Raw genomic sequence first — 27,475 nt, forward strand, 5'->3', positions numbered from 1 at the left:
GCTCAAGAAGAAAAGGAAGGTTAAAAAGCTGCCATCGCCACCGTTGTCGTCGTCCCAGGCCACGTTTTCCGAGCCGGACGAGGACGGCAGGAGACCGCGGCCGGTCCGCCGTCCTCTCCCCAAGAGACCGAGCAGACAAGCCGACTGTACTTTGCCGCCTGACGCCTGATTGGAGACTTTTTTGTCAGGTTTGTGCGTAAAGACGACAATCCTTCCAGATGTTTTTTTTTTTTTTTCCATAAAATGTCTGGACGGAGATTATTTATTCATAAAGAGAGCATTTTTTCTTATTTTTGTTTAGCTTTTTTATATACATGAGTTTATGTTACCAGGTTTATGAGGCAATAAACTGACTTTTTAAATAAGCTGTAAAGGACAACATGTACATATTTACAAGATTTATTCAAATCAGTGCTTTTTAATACAGTATTTACTTGTCCCCTTTTAACATGAGCGTATGAACCATGGATGTAGTGTTGTTGACTTTATTACACAGGACCATTCAGGAGAGGGCGGGACTCATTCTGTCCACTCTCGCCCGGAAACCTGGAAAAGAAGTAGAAGTACAAGTCAGTAAAGAAATGTTATTATGGTAAATGTTTTCATTTGGTGAACAATGAAGCTCCAATACGTCATTCACAAATATACAGTAAATGTTCGGAATTACACCGCAGTATTTGTAAAATACCGTAGTTTCCGGACTATAGAGAGCACCCACTAAATATTAGGGGGAAAATGTTTTGATTTTGATTTTTATTTATTTTTTAAGTTTATTATTTTTATTTATTTTATTTTTGATTTATTAGCCGGTACGGCTAATAAATCAAAAAAATGTTTTATTTATTAGCCGTACCGGACTATAAGCCGCAGATACACTATATTTGGCCACCTGCCTTGACTCACCCCCACTCCTAACCCGGAGGGTTCAATATGATGTCTGTCAGGTTCAAACACTGATGACATTTATTAAACAAGACAAGAAGCAAGGAATTAAACAGAGACATAATTAAATTTGGCTCAATTGAGGAGAGACGTCTGGACTGTCACCACCACGCTCCTGATGAAAGTATGCACGCCTCCTCTTTTATTTGGACTTTCCCTGATTACATGGCAACAGCTGTTTCTAAGGGACAATGTACGCAAAAAATATGCATAATAGGGGTGTCAAAACAAATTAATTTTCAGATAATAAAAAAGAAAAAAATATATTTATTTTACAATTATATAAAAAAAAAAAATATTGATTTAAAAAAATGTATATGTATATGTATAAAAATTGATACAAATATATAAAAAACATTTTTTATTTTTTTTACAATTCTTAATCCATTAAAAAATTCAAAAAGCGATTTTATTGTATTACTTTTTTTTTTTCAATCTATCTCGTCCAGCCACTCAGACAAACCATATAGTTGATGTAGATGATCATATTTGCTGGAATTTTTTATTTTTTTTACATGAGTAAAAAAAGCGTTGGTACTTTTTTCTATTTCCTTATTCAGTGCTCAAAATTAAAAACCTTCACTGTAAAATGTACAGATTTTTTTTTATAACAATGTATGTAAAAAATATATATAATAGGGGTGTGAAAAAATATATATATATTAAAAATTATATAAAAATATCTAAAAATACATTATACATTTTTGTTGGTGTTAAAAGCAAATTATCCACCAAATTGAACACTATAGAAATTATTTTTACTGCAAAAAAAACAAAACAGGTAGGTCACTGGAATTTTTTATTTACAGTAAAAGCGTTGCTACTTTTTTCTATTTCTTTTTTCAATGCTCAAAATTAAAAACCTTCACTATAAAATGTACAGATTTTTTTTTAATAATGTACGTAAAAAATATATATAATAGGGGTGTCAAAAAAAAAAATTTTTCAGATAATAAAAGAAAAACATTTATTTATTTTAACAATTATATAAAAAAATATATGTATATTGATATACAAAATCATATACATTTTCAGATAATAAAAAAGAAAAATATATATATATATTTAAAAATATGCCTAAATGATCGATTTCAAAGCAAGTTATCCATCAAATTGTACGCTGTAGAAAAGATTTTTACTGCAAAAAAAACAAGACAGGTCGGTCACCTGAATTTTTTTTACAGTAATAAAAAACAATTGTAGATTTTACAGTAAAAGCGTTGGTACTTTTTTCTATTTCCTTTTTCAATGCTCAAAATTAAAAACCTTCACTGTAAAATGTACAGATTTTGTTTTATAACAATGTACGTAAAAAATATATATTAATAGGGGTGTCAAAAATTTTTTTTTTCAGATAATAAAAAAGAAAAAAATATGTATTTGAACAATTATATTAAAAAATATATATAAAAAACATATATATTGATAAAAATATACAAAATCATATACATTTTCAGATAATAAAAAAGAAAAAAATATATATATTTAAAAATTATATAAAAATAGCTAAAAAATACATTATACATTTTTTTTTGTGTTAAAATCAAAATAAGTGCCTAAATGATCGATTTCAAAGCAAGTTATCCATCAAATTGTAGGCTGTTGAAATTATTTTTACTGAAAAAACAAAACAAAAAAACAGGTAGGTCACCTGAATTTTTTATTTACAGTAAAAGCGTTGGTACTTTTTTCTATTTCCTTTTTCAATGCTCAAAACCTTCAATGTAAAATGTACAGATTTTTTTTATATAACAATGTACGTAAAAAAATAAATATAATAGGGGTGTCAAAAAAAATTCAATTTTCATTTTTTTTTTTTTTCAAATCAATTTTCAGATAATAAAAAAGAAAAAATATATATATATTAAAAAATTATATAAAAATATATGAAAAAATATATAAACTATACATATTGATTTAAAAAAATATATGTATATTGATAAAAATATAAAAAATGTTTCATAATATCTATGACTAGGGAAGGTTGTTTGGATTGTGTCATATAAGTCAAAGCTGTGCTATTTTTTTCTAGGTACTTTCAATGGGTCACCGATCTGATTGACTCACATCGACCGCAAGATAGCAGCTAAAATATGTAGCATTCAGAAACCGCCTGGAATTTAAGATTAATTTGGAAGCACATCGCTGTTTGATGCTTGGTTGAACTCATGACGTCTCGCGGGAACCAAATTGAAGAGGCTGGTGGGCTGTAGCTTGGACACCACTGCACATGCAGTGAGCCAACTCATCTAGAAGATGGCGCCGTAGCACAAACAATAGAACACCTAAGTGTATTAAAATCCCCAAAATTAGCCGCAGCGTTTCATAAGCCGCGGGGTTCAAAGCGTAGGAAAAAAAGTAGCGTTGTGTGCATAATGTTAGGTATAAGTGCGTGTCAAACAGGTGTGTTGTTACCTGTGCTGCTGTGCTGATTGTGAGACGTAGTAAAGCCCCAGCAGGACAGCCTGGGGACACAATCAGACATGAAGGTTCAACTTCTGTTTTTAAACCTTCTACTGTACATCACAAGGTGTCTAGTAAACAAGGAGGTGTTGTAGAACACAAAGGCAATTATTGTATTCTCGCTATCATTTTATGTTTACAAGCTGCAGGGCTAAAATGGACCACAGTCCACACTTTGTCGGTCTCTAACTAACCCTTTGTGGTTGAGAGAGATAAACACCCTGGCATGTACAGTAATAACTCACGAGTCATAACGTGTAGCTAGAGCCACGCCAGCGAATAAAGACTCACACCAAAGAAGGCCAGACCTCCTTGGATGGCGGCGGCCCACTCGAAGCTCAGACGCTGTGTGATGACTCCGCCCATGGTGGGCCCGTAGAACATCCTGGAAATAAGACCCAAGCACACTTTCTTACAGACATAATATCATGTACAGTAGCCTTAATTTCCACATTATAAGGCACACTGCCGATGAGCGCGTCTATTTTCATACAACTAAAGTTCCTTGGGTGAATAATGTCAACTCACTACACCGGTATGTTTTAGTGCTTTCATGGTGAGTTTACTGACACATATAAGTACGAACTTTACACTACTTTATATTACAAGTGGAGGATGAATGTCACATAACAAGAAGATAGAGAAAAAGAAGAAGTTTATCGACTACGTGAAGTCACGGACTTCAGTAGCGGTTGGCACACATTTTCAGGATGGATCCCAAATACAGATCAGCAGGTACCATTTTTAAATTTTTCCCATCATGCTTTGTAATGGACTTAAATGGGTGGAATTTAGATTTTTTTTTATGGTGCATGGATGTTTTTTTTTTAATAATATCCACAATTTGTGTCATATTGTGTTGTGTGACCATGTCTGTTGGCAATTTGTGTTGGTTCGATTTTTTTTAAATTTCCATTTGCACCATGACTAAGGAAGGTTGTTTGCATTGGGTCGTATAAATACATCCGTGACAAGCTCCTTAAAGTTTTGCAATCAATCAGATATATCAAGCAGTTAAAGTGCACCAGAAATAGATAAGTGTGGAGATTATGTTTAGCATTTTTCCCATCATCCTTTGTAATGGGTGTAATTTAGATTTTTGTTTTGATGCATGGACCTTTTTTTTAAAATAATATACACAAATTGTGTCATATTGTTGTGTTGTGTGACCATGTCTGTTGGCATTTTGTGTTGGTTCGATTTTTTTTTTAAATTTCCATTTGCACCATGACTAAGGAAGGTTGTTTGCATTGGGTCGTATAAATACATCCGTGACAAGCTCCTTAAAGTTTTGCAATCAATCAGACATATCACGCAGCTAAAGTGCGCCAAAAATGGGTAAGTGTGAAGAGATTGTTTTGCATTTTTTTCCCATCATGCTTTGTAATGGATTTAAATGGGTGTAATTTACAGTAATTTCCGGACTATAAGCCGCACCTGACTATAAGCCGCACCAGCTAAATTTAGGGGAAAATACAGATTGCTCCATATATAAGCCGCACCCGACTATAAGCCGCAGGGTTTTGATGTGTAATTACCGTAGTATATAGGGGTTCCTGCTACCACGGAGGGGATTGTCGGGACAGAGATGAGCGTCCCATTTATTAACAATAAATCTTTCAATCATTCAATCAAACTTTCACATCTTTGACATGGCGAACAGCATTCGTGCAGAGTACAAATAATACAACGGTGCAAAGTAATACAAAGTGCTCGCCTGTACGTTATCAAAATAACCAGCCTACCGGTATATGAAAAGTCAGTCTTTAATCATTGTGTCATCGTCTTCCTCCTGCATACTAAAACCACCGAAATCCTCTTCGTCGGTGTCGGAGAAGAACAGGCCGTAAATAAGCCGCACCCTTGTATAAGCCGCAGGGACCAGAACGAGGGGAAAAAGTAGCGGCTTATAGTCCGGAAATTACGGTAGATGTTTTTTTTATGGTGCATGTATTAAAAAAAAATATATGCACAAATTGTGTCATATTGTGTTGTGTGATCATGTCTGTTGGTATTTTGTATTGGTTCGATTTTTTATATTTTTTTTATTTCGATTTGCACCATGACTAAGGAAGGTTGTTTGCACTGGGTCATATAAATACATCCGTGACAACCTCCTTTAAGTTTTGCAATCAATCAGACATATCACGCAGCTAAAGTGCGCCAAAAATGGGTAAGTGTGAAGAGATTGTTTTGCATTTTTTCCCATCATGCTTTGTAATGGATTTAAATGGGTGTGATTTAGATGTTTTTTTATGGTGCATGTATTTAAAAAAATATATATTCACAAATTGTGTCATATTGTGTTGTGTGACCATGTCTGTTGGCATTTTGTATTGGTTCGATTTTTTTTTTTTTTTCATTTGCACCATGATTAAGGTAGGTTGTTTGCACTGGCTCATATAAATACATCCGTGACAAGCTCCTTAAAGTTTTGCAATCAATCAGACATATCACGCAGCTAAAGTGTGCCAAAAATGGGCAAGTGTGGAGATAGTGTTTTGCATTTTCCCTATCATGCTTTGTAATGGATTGGGTGTAATTTAGATGTTTTTTTATGGCGCATGTATTTTTTAAAAAAATCAAAAAAATCACATATTGTGTTGTGTGACCATGTCTGTTGGCATTTTGTATTGGTTAAATTTTTTATTTTATTTTTTTTCATTTGCACCATGACTAAGGAAGGTTGTTTGCACTGGGTCATATAAATAAATCTGTGACAACCTCCTTAAAGTTTTGCAATCAATCAGAAATATCACGCAGCTAAAGTGTGCCAAACATGGGTACATGTGGAGATAATGTTTAGCATTTTTCCCATCATGCTTTGTAATGGATTTAAATGGGCGTAATTTAGATTTTATTTTTTATGGTGCATGGATGTTTTTTTTAAATAATATCCACAAATTGTGTCATATTGTGTTGTGTGACCATGTCTGTTGGCATTTTGTGTTGCTTCGATTTTTTTTTTTTTCATTTGCACCATGACTAAGGAAGGTTGTTTGCACTGGGTCATATAAATAAATCCGTGACAACCTCCTTAAAGTTTTGCAATCAATCAGAAATATCACGCAGCTAAAGTGTGCCAAACATGGGTAAGTGTGGAGATAGTGTTTACGTTTTACCCATCATGCTTTGTAATGGATTTAAATGGGCGTAATTTAGATTTTTATTATGGCGCACGGACGTTTTTTAAAATTATATTCACAAATTGTGTCGTATTGTGTGACCATGTCTGTTGGCATTTTGTGTTGGTTAGATTTTTAATTATTTTTCATTTGCACCATGACTAAGGAAGGTTATTTGATTGGGTCATACAAATAACTCAGTGAAAAGCTCCTTAAAGTTTTGCAATTAATCAGAAATATCAAGCAGCTAAAGTGCACCACACATAGATAAATGTGGAGATAATGTTTAGCATTTTTCCCATCATGCTTTGTAATGGGTGTAATTTAGATTTTTGTTTTGGTGCATGGACCCTTTTTAAAAAAAAAAAATATACACAAATTGTATCATATCATGTTGTGTGACCACGTCTGTTGGCATTTTGTGTTGGTTCGACTTTTTTTTCATTTGCACCATGACTAAGGAAGGTTGTTTGCACTGGGTCATATAAATAAATCCATGACAAGCTCTTTAAAGTTTTGCAATCAATCAGAAATGGGTAAGTGTGGAGAGATTGTTTTGCATTTTTCCCATCATGCTTTGTAATGGGTGTCATTTAGATTTTTTTTTTAAAAATAATATCCACAAATTGTTTTGTGTGACCATGTCTGTTTGCATTTTGTGTTGGTTCCAATTTTTTTTTTTGCACCATGACTAAGGAAGGTTGTTTGCATTGAGTCATATAAATAGATTATTTGCATAGACCTGAAATACTCAGGTTGTCCACCAGATGGCGACAAAGCGACATATACGTTGACTTTTAAAACTAATTGAAATCTAATAGATATTTTTGACATTAGCCTGGCATTGATCGGGTGTATCTCACCCGTCCAATTACACCGCAGTGAACCAAACAAATGACCGGACTCACCCTGCGGACCAAACTGCACCGAACATTCCAGATACCATTCCCAGGGTGCTCAGTCCCTCCTCGAAGCCATTTTCGCTGCGGGAGAAAAAGGACAAACTTTTAAAGCGGGTCGTCCGTCACCCGGCGGGGTGGTTGGCGTGGCCCACTCACTAGGCGCACGTGATGACCTCCGGGAAGATGGGGATGGCGGTCATAGCCAGGGAAAGCCCGATTATCCCCAGCATGAGGACCAGCAGCCACAGATGCCTGCGAGGCGGGATTGAGCACGGCAGTTAGCGTGGTGGAGTCATGTGACGGCAAATAAAGTTGCCAAACATCCCGCTATGTTCATTTGCGGCCCCAAGCAGTGTGGATTTGGGCTTGATCCTGCTTGGCAAACATAACTTCCTTTGTGGACGTACTTAGGAGGCTTTTTTATCTCGCTCCACATCTTAACTTACTCAATTCTAAATTCCCTCCTCATGCCAGGTTAAGCCAGCATTTGGACGCAGAAAACAACAACAACACCAGCACAATAACGAGCATTTAATAGAAAGTAGGGTTGTACGGTATACCGGTACTAGTATAGTAGTACTAGTATATAGTATACTATACTAATGAATCATATTCAGTACTATACCGCCTCTAAAAAGTACCGGTCCACTCCCCCCACTTTTTTTTTTTTTTTGTCATGTAGTGACATTGCTGGTTTTACGAGCAGAGGAGCATGTTCGGCAGCGCACACACACAGAGTACTTACAAGCAGACAGAAAAGGGAGAATGGACGCATTTTGGTGTAAAAAGTAAAGATAAAGGTGAAGTTATAACACTGAAACGCCCTCAGGAAGAGCTGCTTGAAGACATAATAATAATAGATTTTATTTGTAAAAAGCACTTTACATTGAGTAAACAACCTCAAAGTGCTACAGTGTATTAAAAAAAATAATAAAAAGATAATAAAAAATTTATAAAAATAAAAACTAGAACAGCCAAATAGCTAAAACTAGTATGCATATATCTAAAAAAAGGCTTTTTTTTTAAAAAAAAAAGAAAAAAAGAAGGGTTTTTAAGCCTTTTTTAAAAGCATCCACAGTCTGTGGTGCCCTCAGGTGGTCAGGGAGAGCGTTCCACAGACTGGGCTTTCATGGCTAACGCCCATCCACAGCGTTTCAGCTACTTCTTAATAACCAATCCTCGTCTCCATGGCGACAAATAAAGTGAGTTTCTTACAAGTACCGTTATCACTGGAGGACGAGGAATAGCTAAACATGCTTCACTACACACCGTGGGAGGATACAATAGCTCACCGCCGTCACAATGTAACCAAACGCCATGGGTGGATCTACACCTGACATCCACTGCAATGATACCAAGTACAATAGCACATCTAGTCGAGCAGCCACGGAAAGCCATTCCACGAAGCGCTCTGCGTGCTGCACGTGGGCTAATTGGAAGGTCACGTGACGTTTGGAGCTCTGTAGCGACTGACTGTGCAGAAAGTCTTTGCACTATGCTGACCTCTCCTGTCAGTTTACGTGGCCTACCACTTGGTTGCTGTTGTTCCCCAAACTCTTCACTTTTCTTGTAATAAAGTTGACTTTGGAATATTTTAGGAGCGAGGAAATTTCACGACTGGATTTGTTGCACAGGTGGCATCCTGTGACAGTTCCACGCTGGAAATCACTGAGAGCGGCCCGTTCTTTCACAGAGAAACAGTCTCCATGCCTAAGTGCTTGATTTGATACACCGGGCCAAGTGGTTAGGACACCGGATTCTCATCATTTGGATGGCTGGCCAAATACTTTTGGCAATTCTGCGTTGACGTTTTACGTTCCGGCCCATAATAAAAGCCGTTCACGGGTCTGATTGATATGTTTGACCCCCCCCCCCCGCCCCCCCACCCTGCCCTAGAAGCATTAGAGGGAGGACTGAATGCAAAAAGGACTTGCAAGTGGTACTCACTTTGGGATGTTGAGGAAAGGGACGGGCCCCAGCAACAGGAACCCGAGGGCCGTGGCCACGCCTCCCACCACCATGAACCAGCTCCTGGACGCCTGAAGCGCACAAACACCAGGAATGATTGGGACATTCTGAAAGTGCGGCGGCTGCTCCGTCACTCACGGGGTATTTATCCGTGAAGAAGCCGAAGAGCGGCGAGCCCAGAGAGTACGGGAAGGACAGACCCAGCATGATGAGACCCACGTAGCCCGCGGACAGCTGGAACTGTAGGGAGGAAACAGGACGTCTTCAGTACTGAGGCCACAAAACCTTAACTGACATATCAATACCAGATCTGTATGCTCTAATATCCATACTGTAGTTCAGGTCGGAAAGAAAATCGGTGGTATCGCACATGACCGAACGGAGAGGCACATATTTGCACAAAGTATCAGATCAGTATCGCTGATACCAGCCTAAATTTGACTTGGTATGAATCAATCTAAGTTTATTTATATAGTCCTTAATCACAAGTGTCTCAAAGGGCTGCACAAGCTACGACGACACTCAGATGGGAAAGAAAATGGGTGGTATCGCACATGACGAACAGAGAGGCACTTCACCTGGTCTACAGCGTACAGCGACAAGGTGGCGTCCAAGAAGCCCAGACCCGAGCTCAGCGTGAAGATGACGTAGCAGAGCAGAACAATTTTGACGTTTTTGAGAAGCCGGAAGAAGGAGGCCTTTGAGGAAACGGCGTCTGTGCACAAAAACCCAACGTTAACAATCACCCCCCCCTAAAAAACCCAAAGGAGCTGGGGGTGTGGTACCAATGGAGGGCAGGATGTAGATGTTGAGCGGCACCATGACCAACAGGAAACACCCCAGAACCATGAAGGGAACCTCGTAGCCGAAGGACTGGTAGAACCACCCTCCCACCGGCGGCCCCAGGATGAGGCCCAGTCCTGTGAAGACCTCCAGACTTCCCTGGCGGGAAACATTCACACAGACATACAAGAACTTTTAACCACGGGTTAGGGGTCCTAACAATAATAATAATAGATTTGTAAAAAGCACTTAAATTGAGTAAACAACCTCAAAGTGCTACAGTGTATGAAAAAAAATTAAAATAAAAAGATATAAAAAAAAAATACAAACTAGAACAGCAAAATAGCTAAAACTACTATGCATATATCTAAAAAAAGGCTTTTTTAAAAAGAAGGGTTTTAAGCCTTTTTTAAAAACATCCACAGTCTGTGGTGCCCTCAGGTGGTCAGGGAGAGCGTTCCACAGACTGGGAGAGGCGGAGCAGAAAGCCCGGTCCTAAGGAGTATTCACGTGGTTTCCATGACCACTCCTACGGACAGATATCGGACTTTGTACGCAAACGCAAACCATCCGTCGAAGCCTGGAGGCGCCTGCGGGATTTGGTTCCTGGCGCTTAAGACGTCCATTTGGAAGACTTCCTCCAAAACCCCCAAAGCAGTGAAGTTGTCACATTGTGTAAATGGTAAATAAAAAGAGAATACAATGATTTGCAAATCCTGTTCAACTTATATTCAATAGAATTGACTGCAAAGACAAGATATTTAACGTTTACACTGGTAAACTTTATTTTTTAGCAAATGTTGTTTAAGAACAACATTTCTCAAGCAGCTATTGCAAGGAATTTAGGGATTTCACCATCTATACTCCGTAATATCATCAAAAGGTGATATTACGCACCTTGGATCCCTCAGGCGGTACTGCATCAAAAAAGTGACATCAGTGTGTAAAGGATATCACTACATGGGCTCAGGAACACTTCAGAAAACCACTGTCAGTAACCACAGTTGGTCGCTACATCTGTAAGTGCAAGTTAAAACTCTACTAGGCAAAGCCGAAGCCATTTATCAACAACACCCAGAAACGCCGAGCTCATCTAAGACTGGTTTTGGGTTTTGTACAAGAGACACGTTTTTAAATTAAAATGATAAATGGGTTATACTTGTATAGCGCTTTTCTACCTTCAAGGTACTCAAAGCGCTTTGACACTATTTCCACATTCACACACTGATGGCGGGAGCTGCCATGCTAGGCCCTAACCACGATCCATCAGGAGCAAGGGTGGAAGTGTCTTGCTCAAGGACACAACAGACATGACGAAGTTGGTAGAAGGTGGGGATTGAACCAGGAACCCTCAGGTTGCTGGCACGGCCACTCTCCCAACCGCGCTTGTATATATATATATATATATATATATATATATATATATATATATATATATATATATATATATATATATATATATATATATACATACATACATACAGGTATATATATATATATATATATATATATATATATATATACATACATACATACATACATACATACATACATACATACATATATATATATAGAATAGTCTATTTACTTACGTTTCAGTGCCCTATCGTCACTGGGATCTTTCAACCCGTTTCCTTACGTTTCAGTGCCCTATCGCTTATCGTCACTGGGATCTCTCAACCCGAGCTCATTAAGGGAAGACCAAATTCCCAGGGTAAGCTTACACCCAACTATTAGTTCACTCGTCAATGAAACTGCCCGTCACGGTAGTCTAGACACAATGACGTGAGTTGACCACTCATTTACAACTTTAATGCAATGGCAGGCCCGGCAAAAATGCAATCAATCTATTAAAATCACCACTCTGCGTCTGGCTTACAAGATAGTGTTTGACTTACAGACTTCAGGACAGACTCCTAAAGCAGATTTTAGAAAAAGGCTCTGCTTACCTTGAATTATGTTGGCCAACTGAGTCTGTCCAGAAGATTGCAAAAAGTCATCGATCAACAGCGTGCCATCCCGGACGAAGCCCCCAAATTGTTGCAGCTCATAGGGTGAAAAACTCAAAGCTTTGAAGACAAACGTGAGACCCAATCCAGTACAGAAGCATTCCCTCGCCCAGTCGAGATCGATCTCCCCGAAACCCCGGAACTGGATGTATGGAAAAGATCTGATTCCATCAATATATATACCTAAATATATATATATATATATGGCCACCAAAAGCGCCTTATTGCAGGTAAACTTGCCAAGGGACATGTAAGCAAATATTAACATTGCTGTATGTATACTTTTGACCCAGCACATTTTCAGTAGACCCATAATAAATTCATAAAAGAAGCAAACTTCATGAATGTTTTTTTGTGACCAACAAGTATGTGCTCCAATCACTACATCACAAAAAAATAAGAGTTGTAGAAAGTGTAAAGTTTGGACCCCCCTGTATTTATTAGTGTGTTTTGAGTGGATTGTGTTATTGTTGACGTGCGTATTTAAGTCCCCAGCCAAAGTTTTGGAGACAACAAAACCACAACAATAGCGCCACTTGTCAACGTAGCGTGTGCTTAACGGCGCTCCCTTAGCAGCGCTCGTGACGGCGACGTGCAGACTGCACGCACTCACCAGAACAGTCGCCACATTGTTGGGGAAGACTTTAGCTGAGAGCGCAAAAGAAGAGGTCATGGCGGCGGCAAAGCCCACGGCGTCCACCGACCTCACCACGATGCACAGGGCGATGAAAGTGGGCCCGGCGGGAACTCTGTCCAGGAGCCTGCGGAGGAGCGAGCACAACCCCCCTGAATACAAAGAAAGGACTTAATGGGTGTTTGCGAGACCGGCGTGGTCACCCGAAGAGGATGGTGCAGCCCGACGACAGGAAGAGTCCCAGGATGAGCATCATCTTGGCGCCAATTTGAACGATCTGACACAGAGAAGACCATGAAGGGTTAACGAGCACCTTGTCCAATTAGACGTCACATGCGCCCTACTCACATATCGACCCAGGACCAAGGAGCCAATCAGATTGGACACGGCGTAGCAGCCGAATATGATGCCCACTACCGTCTGTGACGCTCCTTTCTTCTCTGCCTGTCAGGTGACACGTCAACAACATCTCAGCAAGCACACGTGACAGCTACTGACTTGGAGTGGCAACTTTTTACTACGCTCCCGCAGTGTCGGCGCCATGACCATGAAGTGTGGTTTGAAGTAAATATGGCACAGCATTTAGTTATACAACCCAATCCAAACAACCTTCCCTAATAATGGTGCCAAAAAAAAAAGCAACCAACTAGGGTTGTACGGTATACCGGTACTAGTATAGTATCGCGGTGCTAATGAATCAAAAAGGGTGAATGACTTTTAAAGTCATTTTGATAGTAGGCTAATATAGCTAATAAAGACACTTACATCATGTGTTGCCTTCATTACAACACTTATTTTAGTCTTTCAAGTAATTTTGATAGTAGGCTAATATAGACACTTACGTCATGCGTTGCCTTCATTATAACACTTATATAAGACTTTTAAAGTCATTTTGATAGTAGGCTAATATAGCTAATATAGACACTTACATCATGAGTTGCCTTCATTATAACACTTATATAAGACTTTTAAAGTCATTTTGATAGTAGGCTAATATAGACACTTACATCGTGTGTTGTCTTCATTATAACACTTATATAAGACTTTTAAAGTAATTTTGATAGTAGGCTAATATAGCTAATATAGACACTTACATCATGTGTTGTCTTCATTATAACACTTATATAAGACTTTTAAAGTAATTTTGATAGTAGGCTAATATAGCTAATATAGACACTTACATCATGTGTTGTCTTCATTACAACACTTATATAAGACTTTTAAAGTCATTTTGATAGTAGGCTATTATAGCTAATATAGACACTTACATCATGTGTTGCCTTCATTATAACACTTATAAAATAATTTTAAAATCATTTTGATAGTAGGCTAATATAGACACTTACATCATGTGTTGCCCTTATTATAACACTTATATAAGGCTTTTAAAGTCATTTTGATAGTAGGCTATTATAGCTAATATAGACACTTACATCATGTGTTGCCTTCATTATAACACTTATATAAGACTTTTCAAGTCCTTTTGATAGTAGGCTAATATAGACACTTACATCATGTGTTGCCTTCATTAAAACACTTATAAAATACTTTTAAAATCATTTTGATAGTAGGCTAATATAGCTAATAAAGACACTTACATCATGTGTGGCCTTCATTATAACACTTATAAAATACTTTTAAAATCATTTTGATAGTAGGCTAATATAGACACTTACATCATGTGTTGCCTTCATTATAACACTTATATAAGACTTTTAAAGTCATTTTGATAGTAGGCTATTATAGACACTTACATCATGTGTTGCCCTTATTATAACACTTATATAAGGCTTTTAAAGTCATTTTGATAGTAGGCTAATATAGCTAATAAAGACACTTACATCATGTGTGGCCTTCATTATAACACTTATAAAATACTTTTAAAATCATTTTGATAGTAGGCTAATATAGACACTTACATCATGTGTTGCCTTCATTAAAACACTTATAAAATACTTTTAAAATCATTTTGATAGTAGGCTAATATAGCTAATAAGGACACTTACATCATGTGTGGCCTTCATTATAACACTTATAAAATACTTTTAAAATCATTTTGATAGTAGGCTAATATAGACACTTACATCATGTGTTGCCTTCATTATAACACTTATATAAGACTTTTAAAGTCATTTTGATAGTAGGCTATTATAGCTAATATAGACACTTGCAACATGTTTTGCCTTCATTATAACACTTATATAAGACTTTTAAAGTCATTTTGATAGTAGGCTAATATAGACACTTACATCATGTGTTGCCTTCATTATAACACTTATATAAGACTTTTAAAGTCATAAAGTGTGATTGACTGCGTGGCCCCCGTGAGGTTTGATGATGTGTATCACATGTTGAATAATTGGGGCCTCCAGCACGAGGACTCCATTACTTTCACTTTCTTACTCCTATCTCCTCCACTGACAATCTTATTCATAACCACGTTATAGCAAAACATTCCACCACATCTTTGCTGTTTTCTCTCAAGCCACTAGACACTTTATTAGCGGCGCACACACACAGAGTACTTGCAAGCAGACAGTGTGTAGACAGAAAAGGGAGAACGGACGCATTTTGTCTTAAAAAGTAACAATAAAGGTGAAGTTACAACACTGAAACACCCTCGTCCATCCACAGTGTTCTAGCTACTTCTAAATCACTAATCCTCGTCTCCATGGCGACTAATAAAGTAAGTTTCTTACAAGTAACATTATCACTGGAGGACGAGGACTACCTAAACATGCTTCACTACACACCGTAGGAGGATACAATAGCTCACCGCCGTCACAATGTAAACAAACGCCATGGGTGGATCTACACCTGACATCCACTGTGATGATACCAAGTACAGGTCGATACTACTATGATTACGTCGATATTGTTTAGCATCACAAAATCTGTATTTCGTTTTTGTTTTTAAATAAAGTCAGTAAATACGTCCCTGGACACATGAGGACTTTGAATATGACCAATGTATGATCCTGTAACTACTTGGTATCGGATCGATACCTAAATGTGTGGTATCATCCAAAAGTAATGTCAAGTATCAAAGAAGAGAAGAATAAGTGATTATTACATTTTAACAGAAGTGTAGATAGAACATGTTGAAACAGAAAATAAGCAGATATTAACAGAAAATGAACAAGTGGATTAATAATCCATTTTTTACAGTTTGTCCCTCATAATGTGTACAAAATAATAGGTGTATAAATGACACAATATGTTACTGCATACTAATTAGGAGTCTTTGTTTGTTTACTTACTTGCAGATAGAAAAATAGTTCCATGTTTTTTTTTACGTTACACTTTATGATAGTGACACTACACTTTATGATAGTGACACTACACTTTATGATAGTCACACTACACTTTATGATAGTCACACTACAGTGTATGAAAGTGACACTACACATTATGATAGTGACATTACACCTTATAATAGTGACACTACACTTTATGATAGTGACACTACACTTTATGATAATGACACTACACTTTATGATAGTCACATTTCACTTTATGATAATGACACTACACTTTATGATAGTCACACTACATTTGATGATAGTCACACTACAGTGTATGAAAGTGACACTACACATTATGATAGTGCCACTTAACTTTATGATAGTGACACTACACTTTATGATAGTGACACTACACTTTATGATAATGACACTACACTTTATGATAATGACACTACACTTTGATAGTGACACTACATTTTATGGTAGACACACTACAGTGTATGATAGTGACAGTACACTTTATGATAGTGACACTACACTTTATGATAGTGACACTACACTTTATGATAGTGACACTACAGTGTATGATAGTGACTACACTTTATGATAGTGACACTACACATTATGATAGTCACACTACAATGTATGATAGTGGCACTACACTTTATGATAGTGACACTATACTTTATGATAGTCACACTACACTTTATGATAGTCACACTACAGTGTATGATAGTCAAACTACAGTGTATGATAGTGGCACTACACTTTATGATAGTGACACTACACTTTATGATAGTGACACTACACTTTATGATAGTGACACTACAGTGTATGATAGTGACTACACTTTATGATAGTGACACTACACATTATGATAGTCACACTACAATGTATGATAGTGGCACTACACTTTATGATAGTGACACTATACTTTATGATAGTCACACTACACTTTATGATAGTCACACTACAGTGTATGATAGTCAAACTACAGTGTATGATAGTGGCACTACACTTTATGATAGTGACACTACACTTTATGATAGTGACACTACACTTTATGATAGTCACACTACAGTATATGATAGTGGCACTACACTTTATGACAGTCACACTACAGTGTATGATAGTCACACTACAGTGTATGATAGTGGCACTACACTTTATGACAGTCACACTACAGTGTATGATAGTCACACTACAGTGTATGATAGTGGCACTACACTTTATGACAGTCACACTACAGTGTATGATAGTCACACTACAGTGTATGATAGTGGCACTACACTTTATGACAGTCACACTACAGTGTATGATAGTCACACTACAGTATATGATAGTGATACTACACTTTATGACAGTCACACTACAGTGTATGATAGTGGCACTACACTTTATGACAGTCACACTACAGTGTATGATAGTCACACTACAGTGTATGATAGTCACACTACACTTTATGATAGTGACACTACACTACAGTGTATGATAGTGACTACACTTTATGATAGTGATACTACACTTTATGATAGTGACACTACACTACAGTGTATGATAGTGGCACTACACTTTATGATAGTGATACTACACTTTATGACAGTCACACTACAGTGTATGATAGTGGCACTACACTTTATGATAGTCACACTACAGTGTATGATAGTCACACTACAGTGTATGATAGTGACACTAAACTTTATGATAGTCACACTACAGTGTATGATAATGACACTACTTTATGATAGTCACACTACACTTTATGATAGTCACACTACATTGTATGATAATGACACTACTTTATGATAGTCACACTACACTTTATGATAGTCACACTACATTGTATGATAGTGGCACTACACTTTACGGTAGTGACACTACACTATGATAGTGACACTACACTTTATGACAGTGACACTACAGTGTATGACAGTGACACTACACTTTATGATAGTCACACTACACTTTATGATAGTCACACTACACTTCATCAGTGTTGGCGTTGACACACTTTTTTTGTCTTTTCACGCATTGAAATCAAAAAGGATGCAAAATTCTGGTAGTCCGTGCAACACCCGGACGCAGATTTGTATTTATTGTATTTTTTATTTTTTTTACCGATTATCGCTTTCCGCCGTTGTTTTTGTTTTGTTTATACTTGCCGGGTCGAATTATTTATGATCAATTATTGGTCGACTTCAAAGTAATGAACTTTACGGTACAATTTCTTACATTTTGATTCGCCGTTTTATCGATCACAAATACTGCATTTCCGGTATCAGGACTCCCGCGTGTTATTGTTTTTAGTCATGGCGAGCAATAAACTCAAGAAGCCAAGCTTCAATGAAAATGTATGAAAGTGCATCAAATGGCTCACTTATGACGATGGAATTATGTTTTGCTGCAGCCCGCCACCGTAGCCCCCACCCCCCCTCCCCCCCTCTGTTGCAAGTGTCAAGATGTACTGTATGTTATAATTATAATTATAACATAATATATAATATATATGTATTATATAATATATAATTATAATTATAATAATGTGTATTTGTGCTTTGCTATGGAGGTTTTTTTTTCCCACTCCAGACTGGGCCCCTAAATACACCTATAACTTATTCAATAAAAACATAGAAAAAAACTACCGGCAGCGGTAAAGTTTAGATCCATGAAAGAAAGAAGAAAGTGAATGAATGTTTATAACTGAATATTATCATTTATCATTTAACTGAATACATTTACATATGTATAAATATTTATGTTTTATTTTGTATATTTTTTTTTTAATGAATGAAGTAATGTTTATGATAACCTTTTTTCCAAAACACAATATAGAATGTGAGATATAACAGGATAGACTCTCACACTATTATGTTAGATCCACTATGGACTGGACTCACACTATTATGTTAGATCCACTATGGACTGGACTCTCACTATTATGTTAGATCCACTATGGACTGGACTCTCACACTATTATGTTAGATCCACTATGGACTGGACTCTCACACTATTATGTTAGATCCACTATGGACTGGACTCACACTATTATGTTAGATCCACTATGGACTGGACTCTCACTATTATGTTAGATCCACTATGGACTGGACTCTCACACTATTATGTTAGATCCACTATGGACTGGACTCTCACACTATTATGTTAGATCCACTATGGACTGGACTCTCACTATTATGTTAGATCCACTATGGACTGGACTCTCACACTATTATGTTAGATCCACTATGGACTGGACTCTCACACTATTATGTTAGATCCACTATGGACTGGACTCTCACACTATTATGTTAGATCCACTATGGACTGGACTCTCACACTATTATGTTAGATCCACTATGGACTTGACTCTCACACTATTATGTTAGATCCACTATGGACTGGACTCTCACACTATTATGTTAGATCCACTATGGACTGGACTCTCACTATTATGTTAGATCCACTATGGACTGGACTCTTACACTATTATGTTAGATCCACTATGGACTGGACTCTCACTATTATGTTAGATCCACTATGGACTGGACTCTCACTATTATGTTAGATCCACTATGGACTGGACTCTCACTATTATGTTAGATCCACTATGGACTGGACTCTCACACTATTATGTTAGATCCACTATGGACTGGACTGTCACACTATTATGTTAGATCCACTATGGACTGGACTCCCACACTATTATGTTAGATCCACTATGGACTGGACTCTCACACTATTATGTTAGATCCACTATGGACTGGACTCTCACTATTATGTTAGATCCACTATGGACTGGACTCTTACACTATTATGTTAGATTCACTATGGACTGGACTCTCACACTATTATGTTAGATCCACTATGGACTGGACTCTCACACTATTATGTTAGATCCACTATGGACTGGACTCTCACTATTATGTTAGATCCACTATGGACTGGACTCTCACACTATTATGTTAGATCCACTATGGACTGGACTCTCACACTATTATGTTAGATCCACTATGGACTGGACTCTCTCACTATTATGTTAGATCCACTATGGACTGGACTCTCACTATTATGTTAGATCCACTATGGACTGGACTCTCACACTATTATGTTAGATCCACTATGGACTGGACTCTCTCACTATTATGTTAGATCCACTATGGACTGGACTCTCACACTATTATGTTAGATCCACTATGGACTGGACTCTCACACTATTATGTTAGATCCACTATGGACTGGACTCTCACTATTATGTTAGATCCACTATGGACTGGACTCTCACACTATTATGTTAGATCCACTATGGACTGGACTCTCACACTACTATGTTAGATCCACTATGGACTGGACTCTCACACTATTATGTTAGATCCACTATGGACTGGACTCTCACTATTATGTTAGATCCACTATGGACTGGACTCTCACACTATTATGTTAGATCCACTATGGACTGGACTCTCACACTATTATGTTAGATCCACTATGGACTGGACTCTCACTATTATGTTAGATCCACTATGGACTGGACTCTCACACTATTATGTTAGATCCACTATGGACTGGACTCTCACACTATTATGTTAGATCCACTATGGACTGGACTCTCACTATTATGTTAGATCCACTATGGACTGGACTCTCACACTATTATGTTAGATCCACTATGGACTGGACTCTCACTATTATGTTAGATCCACTATGGACTGGACTCTCACACTATTATGTTAGATCCACTATGGACTGGACTCTCACTATTATGTTAGATCCACTATGGACTGGACTCTCACACTATTATGTTAGATCCACTATGGACTGGACTCTCACACTATTATGTTAGATCCACTATGGACTGGACTCTCACTATTATGTTAGATCCACTATGGACTGGACTCTCACACTATTATGTTAGATCCACTATGGACTGGACTCTCACACTATTATGTTAGATCCACTATGGACTGGACTCTCACACTATTATGTTAGATCCACTATGGACTGGACTCTCACACTATTATGTTAGATCCACTATGGACTGGACTCTCTCACTATTATGTTAGATCCACTATGGACTGGACTCTCACACTATTATGTTAGATCCACTATGGACTGGACTCTCACACTATTATGTTAGATCCACTATGGACTGGACTCTCTCACTATTATGTTAGATCCACTATGGACTGGACTCTCACTATTATGTTAGATCCACTATGGACTGGACTCTCTCACTATTATGTTAGATCCACTATGGACTGGACTCTCACACTATTATGTTAGATCCACTATGGACTGGACTCTCACACTATTATGTTAGATCCACTATGGACTGGACTCTCACTATTATGTTAGATCCACTATGGACTGGACTCTCTCACTATTATGTTAGATCTACTATGGACTGGACTCTCACTATTATGTTAGATCCACTATGGACTGGACTCTCACACTATTATGTTAGATCCACTATGGACTGGACTCTCACTATTATGTTAGATCCACTATGGACTGGACTCTCTCACTATTATGTTAGATCCACTATGGACTGGACTCTCACACTATTATGTTAGATCCACTATGGACTGGACTCTCACTATTATGTTAGATCCACTATGGACTGGACTCTCTCACTATTATGTTAGATCCACTATGGACTGGACTGTCACTATTATGTTAGATCCACTATGGACTGGACTCTCACTATTATGTTAGATCCACTATGGACTGGACTCTCTCACTATTATGTTAGATCCACTATGGACTGGACTCTCACTATTATGTTAGATCCACTATGGACTGGACTCTCACTATTATGTTAGATCCACTATGGACTGTACTCTCACACTATTATGTTAGATCCACTATGGACTGGACTCTCACTATTATGTTAGATCCACTATGGACTGGACTCTCTCACTATTATGTTAGATCCACTATGGACTGGACTCTCACACTATTATGTTAGATCCACTATGGACTGGACTCTCACTATTATGTTAGATCCACTATGGACTGGACTCTCTCACTATTATGTTAGATCCACTATGGACTGGACTCTCACTATTATGTTAGATCCACTATGGACTGGACTCTCACTATTATGTTAGATCCACTATGGACTGTACTCTCACACTATTATGTTAGATCCACTATGGACTGGACTCTCTCACTATTATGTTAGATCCACTATGGACTGGACTCTCACACTATTATGTTAGATCCACTATGGACTGGACTCTCACTATTATGTTAGATCCACTATGGACTGGACTCTCTCACTATTATGTTAGATCCACTATGGACTGGACTCTCACACTATTATGTTAGCGTGAGAGTTTGTATTCTGGACGTGTTCCAGGCCCCACAAGTCATTTGGAGAGCAGAAGTTGTTACCTCGATGGGGAAGAAAGGGCCGAGTATGGAGTAGCAGATCATGGAGCTGAAGTTGACCGATGCCATGGATATCAGGGTGAGGGTCTGCTGTCTTGTCATCCTCCTCCCACCACCCGTCGCAGGGTCGCCGACCGTCCCTGGGAAAACCCAATTGTCCACATTTAGAGACAAAAGTACACATTCTGTATGACGCACTTTGCCCCGCATTTTCATTAGCTTGAGATTATAAAGTGTTGTGTAAAAAATCAATAGATTCCAGGGAATACAGCTTTGAGAACAGTTAAGGCTGAACCAATGGATGCCAGAGTGTGTGATGGATCAAACTGTTCATTGTTGTTCTCTTGCCTTGATGCTGCCACTCTGCCTTAGCATGGCGGCAGCTAGCTATCTTGCTCGCTATCTTTCTAGCTAGCTATCATCATCAATCTTTATTGCCAACCTTAAGATCCATTAAACATATAAAAAAAAACACAATACAAAACATTAAAAACAAAACAATAAAACATTAAAAACAAAACAATAAAACATAACAATAGCTTTAATATCTAATATCTCGCTAGTTATCTTGCTAGCTAGCTATCTAGCTATCTTGCTAGCTATCTATCTAGCTAGCTAGCTATCATCATCAATCTTTATTGCAGACCCTAAGATCCATTAAACATATTAAAAAAAACACAATACAAAACATTAAAAACAAAACAATAAAACACAAGAATAGCTATAATATCTAATATCTCGCTAGCTATCTTGCCAGCCATCTCACTAGCTATCTTGCTAGCTGTCTAGCTAGCTATCATCATTAATCTTTATTGCCGACCTTAAAATCCATTAAACATATATAAAAAAAATAATTAAAAAAAACATTAAAAACAAAACAATAAAACATTAAAAACAAAACAATAAAACATAACAATAGCTTTAATATCTAATATCTCGCTAGTTATCTTGCTAGCTAGCTATCTTGCTAGCTATCTATCTAGCTAGCTATCATCATCAATCTTTATTGCAGACCTTAAGATCCATTAAACATATAAAAAAAACACAATACAAAACATTAAAAACAAAACGATAAAACATAACAATAGCTATTATATCTAATATCTCGCTAGCTATCTTGCTAGCTATCTCACTAGCTATCTTGCTAACTAGCTGTCTCGCTAACTAGCTAGCGAGCTGGAATCATCCGCCGAGCTTTCGCCCGACCGAACTACGAATGTGAGTTTTTAACCACTAAGACATTTTTCTGTAAACAAAATAATTGGGAAACTCTGAGATTTTTTTTTTCCAGAGCTACATGTGGCTATCACGTCTACGTGCTAACCAGTTAGCATCGCTAGCTCACTTTTTAATAATGTGTCCAGTTTTATGATAGTCACTCTACACTTTATGATGGTCACACTGCACTTTATGATAGTCACACTACACTTTATGACAGTGACACTACACTTTATTATAGTCACACTACTCTTTATGATGGTCACACTACACTTTATGATAGTCACACTAAACTTTATGATAGTCACACTGCACTTTATACAAATCACACAACACTTTATGATAGTCACACTACTTTATGATAGTGATACTACACTTTATGATAGTGACACTACCCTTTATGATAGTTACACTACACTTTATGATAGTGACACTACACTTTATGATGGTCACACCACACTTTATGATGGTCACACTACACTTTATGATGGTCACACTAAACTTTATGATAGTCACACTTCACTTTAAACAAATCACACTACACTTTATGATAGTCACACTACACTTTATGACAGTGACACTACACTTTATGATGGTCACACTAAACTTTGATAGTCACACTACACTTTATACAAATCACACAACACTTTATGATAGTCACACTACTTTATGATAGTGATACTACACTTTCTGATAGTGACGCTACACTTTATGATAGTGACACTAGACTTTATGATAGTGACACTAGACTTTATGATAGTGACACTACACTTTATGACAGTGACACTACACTTTATGATAGTCACACTACACTTTATGATGGTCACACTACACTTTATACAAATCACACAACACTTTATGATAGTCACACTACTTTATGATAGTGATACTACACTTTATGATAGTGACGCTACACTTTATGATAGTGACACTAGACTTTATGATAGTGACACTACACTTTATGATAGTGACACTACACTTCATGAGAATCACACTATACTTTATGATAGTGACACTACACTATAATAGTGACACTACACTTTATGATAGTGACGCTACATTTTATGATAGTGTCACTGCACTTTGAGTTTCACACTATACTTTGAGAGTCACACCACACTTTATGATTGTCAGACTACACTTTATGATAGTGACACTACACTTTGGGATGGATAGTCACACTACACTATAAAAGTGACACTACACCTTATGATCATAGCACTATATTTTGTGATAGTGACACTACACTTCATGATAGTGACACTACACTTTATGATAGTCACACTACACTTTGATATTGACACTACACTTTATGATAGTAACACTACACTTTGATAGTAACACTACACTTTATGAGTCACACTACACTTTATGATAGTAACACTACACTTTATGATAGTGACACTACACTATAATGTTGACAATACACTACATTTTATGATAGTGGCGCTACATTTTATGATAGAGACACTACACTTTATGATAGTGGCACTGCACTTTGAGTTTCACACTATACTTTGAGAGTCACACCACACTTTATGATTGTCAGACTACACTTTATGATAGTGACACTACACTTTATGATATTGACACTACACTTTATGATAATAACACTACATTTTATGATAGAAACACTACACTCTATGATAGTAACACAACACTTTGTTAGTCACACGACACTTTATGATAGTAACACTACACTTTATGTTAGTCACACAACACTTAATGATAGAAACACTACACATTATGATAGTAACACTACACTTTATGATAGAAACACTACACTTTATGATAGAAACACTACACTTTATGATAGAAATACTACACATTATGATAGAAACACTACACTTCATGATAGAAACACTACACTTTATGATAGAAATACTACACTTTATGATAGTCACACTACACTTTATGATAGAAACACTACACTTTATGATAGTCCCACTACACTTTATGATAGAAACACTACACTTTATGATAGAAACACTACACTTTATGATATTGACACTACACTTTATGATAATAACACTACATTTTATGATAGAAACACTACACTCTATGATAGTAACACGACACTTTGTTAGTCACACACTTTATGATAGTAACACTACACTTTATGTTAGTCACACTACACTTTGTTAGTCACACTACACTTAATGATAGAAACACTACACATTACGATAGTAACACTACACTTCATGATAGAAACACTTTATGATAGAAACACTACACTTTATGATAGTCACACTACACCTTATGATAGTAACACTACACTTTATGATAGAAACACTACACTTTATGATAGTTACACTACACTTTATGATATAAACACCACACTTTATGATAGAAACACTACACTTTATGATAGTTACACTACAGGAGTCCAACAGTTAGATGGTAACTCATCAGGGGGTCAAATGATATGTTTTGCAACTCTTAATAGTTTAATAATTGTTACATTCTAACATGATGTTTCCATTTAATGACAAATGATAAGAATATATCATAAAGAGCCATTTAAATGTCAGTCATATTAATAACAAATCTAATATCTCCTTTTAACCTTCTATCATAAAGCAGCACAGAAGATGTACACAGTTGTTTTTTTATTGTGTTCATTTTGATATTTTGCATAAACAAATTAATTATTAAACAAATCATTTGTATTAGTCCAAAACTAATTAAGCAGCGGTTTAAATAGTAAATAATGGTATTGTCAATCATCAGGTCATGTGATCCAATTAGTTTTTCTTGATGCAAATGGACTTTTAGGAATAAAAGTCTCCATTCAGCCGGTGCGGATGACATCAACTCCTTTCACACAAATAAAAAAAGGCAGGAAAAAAATCCGCCCCTTTATTAGTGAGTTAGCGATGTCAGGAATTGTTGTTTTTTGTCCTAAACTTGACTAACCTGGAAGTTGTGGATCTGCGGCCGGCTCCATTTTTTTTTTTTTGTCCTTTTCTTGCTGAAAGTATCCAGCCTGGTCGTGTTCAAATGTTCCCACGCGTTAAAAGTAACAATAAGCACACATTGTCTCACACACACCCACGCCAGCTCCTGAGCACTGGCAACATGGCACTTCCTTGTTAGAGGGGAAACAGCGCGATGGCAACTTCCGTTAAATCTTCAAAATAAAAGTTTAGGAGTAGCGCCTTCACGTTAAAGGTATCACGTTGACGTTTGATTCAAATTAAATAGGGCATTTTATTGAATTGTGTGAATGCTCCAAAACATTCACACATATGCACACACACACCAAAATTCATCTATTTATTCAACTTATTATTATTATTATTATTATTATTATTATTATTATTATTATTATTATTATTATTATTATTCTCCAGATACCTTCCACATTTTTCACCCGATTCAAACTGCTCCAACTTCAAACTGTTCAGTTTCCCTTGACAAATTTCAAAAAATTCCCAGATTTCCCAGATTTCCAGGTTTTCCGGGACATTTTTCCCATTCAAAATGAATTGGCCATTTTTCAAACTTCCACCATTTCCACATTATTCAAAATATTCAAACCATTCCACCCTTCAACACATTCCACCATTCTGGAAATTTAAACTTCCTTTTTTCCCAAGTTCAAAAAAATTCCAGGACTTTCCAGAATTCCTGGTTTTCCAAAGCCCTACTTCCACCCTTTTTTTCTGGCGTATACTCCTTCCGCATTTTTCATGATTAAAAAAAAAAATTCCCGGATTTCCCATAATTATTTTTACATTTTTTTCTTTCAATTTCAAGTTTTTAATTCCCGCTTTTCCCGAAATTCCCAATTTTTTCC

At 36.9% G+C, this 27,475-nt stretch overlaps 2 protein-coding genes across 3 annotated transcripts in view; one reads left to right on the forward strand and one right to left on the reverse strand.

Annotated features, from left to right (window-relative positions):
- Positions 1–467, forward strand: part of ahi1 (Abelson helper integration site 1) — a 51,021-nt gene extending 50,554 nt beyond the window's left edge. For both annotated transcript variants that reach the window (XM_062043180.1, XM_062043181.1), the window contains exon 25: positions 1–467. In XM_062043180.1, the coding sequence (XP_061899164.1) occupies positions 1–169 (169 nt within the window). In that variant the 3' untranslated portion in view covers positions 170–467.
- Positions 316–26,769, reverse strand: slc18b1 (solute carrier family 18 member B1). The gene is made up of 14 exons (XM_062043183.1): positions 26,593–26,769; positions 22,462–22,598; positions 13,175–13,270; positions 13,030–13,103; positions 12,806–12,953; positions 10,186–10,342; positions 9,979–10,115; positions 9,539–9,640; positions 9,380–9,471; positions 7,589–7,684; positions 7,439–7,513; positions 3,697–3,790; positions 3,358–3,407; positions 316–546 (listed from the first exon to the last, which is right to left on the reverse strand). Exons 1-14 carry the CDS (start codon positions 26,621–26,623, stop codon positions 489–491), a joined length of 1,347 nt encoding a protein of 448 aa, XP_061899167.1. The 5' UTR covers positions 26,624–26,769; the 3' UTR covers positions 316–488.
- Between the last annotated feature and the right edge of the window lie 706 nt (positions 26,770–27,475).

The sequence above is a fragment of the Entelurus aequoreus genome, linkage group LG03 (genome assembly GCF_033978785.1).
Source record: "Entelurus aequoreus isolate RoL-2023_Sb linkage group LG03, RoL_Eaeq_v1.1, whole genome shotgun sequence".
NCBI classification, from domain to species: Eukaryota; Metazoa; Chordata; class Actinopteri; order Syngnathiformes; family Syngnathidae; genus Entelurus; species Entelurus aequoreus.

Bases quoted from the DNA above. Each gene is read 5' to 3' on its own strand.
- slc18b1 (XM_062043183.1), bottom strand. From the start codon at position 26,623: ATGGAGCCGGCCGCAGATCCACAACTTCCAG. The intron at 7,685-9,379 runs GTGAGTACCACT...CCCGCCTCGCAG, and splicing joins CCTTTCCTCAACATCCCAAA to GCATCTGTGGCTGCTGGTCC. The intron at 7,514-7,588 runs GTGAGTGGGCCA...TTTCTCCCGCAG, and splicing joins GAGGTCATCACGTGCGCCTA to CGAAAATGGCTTCGAGGAGG.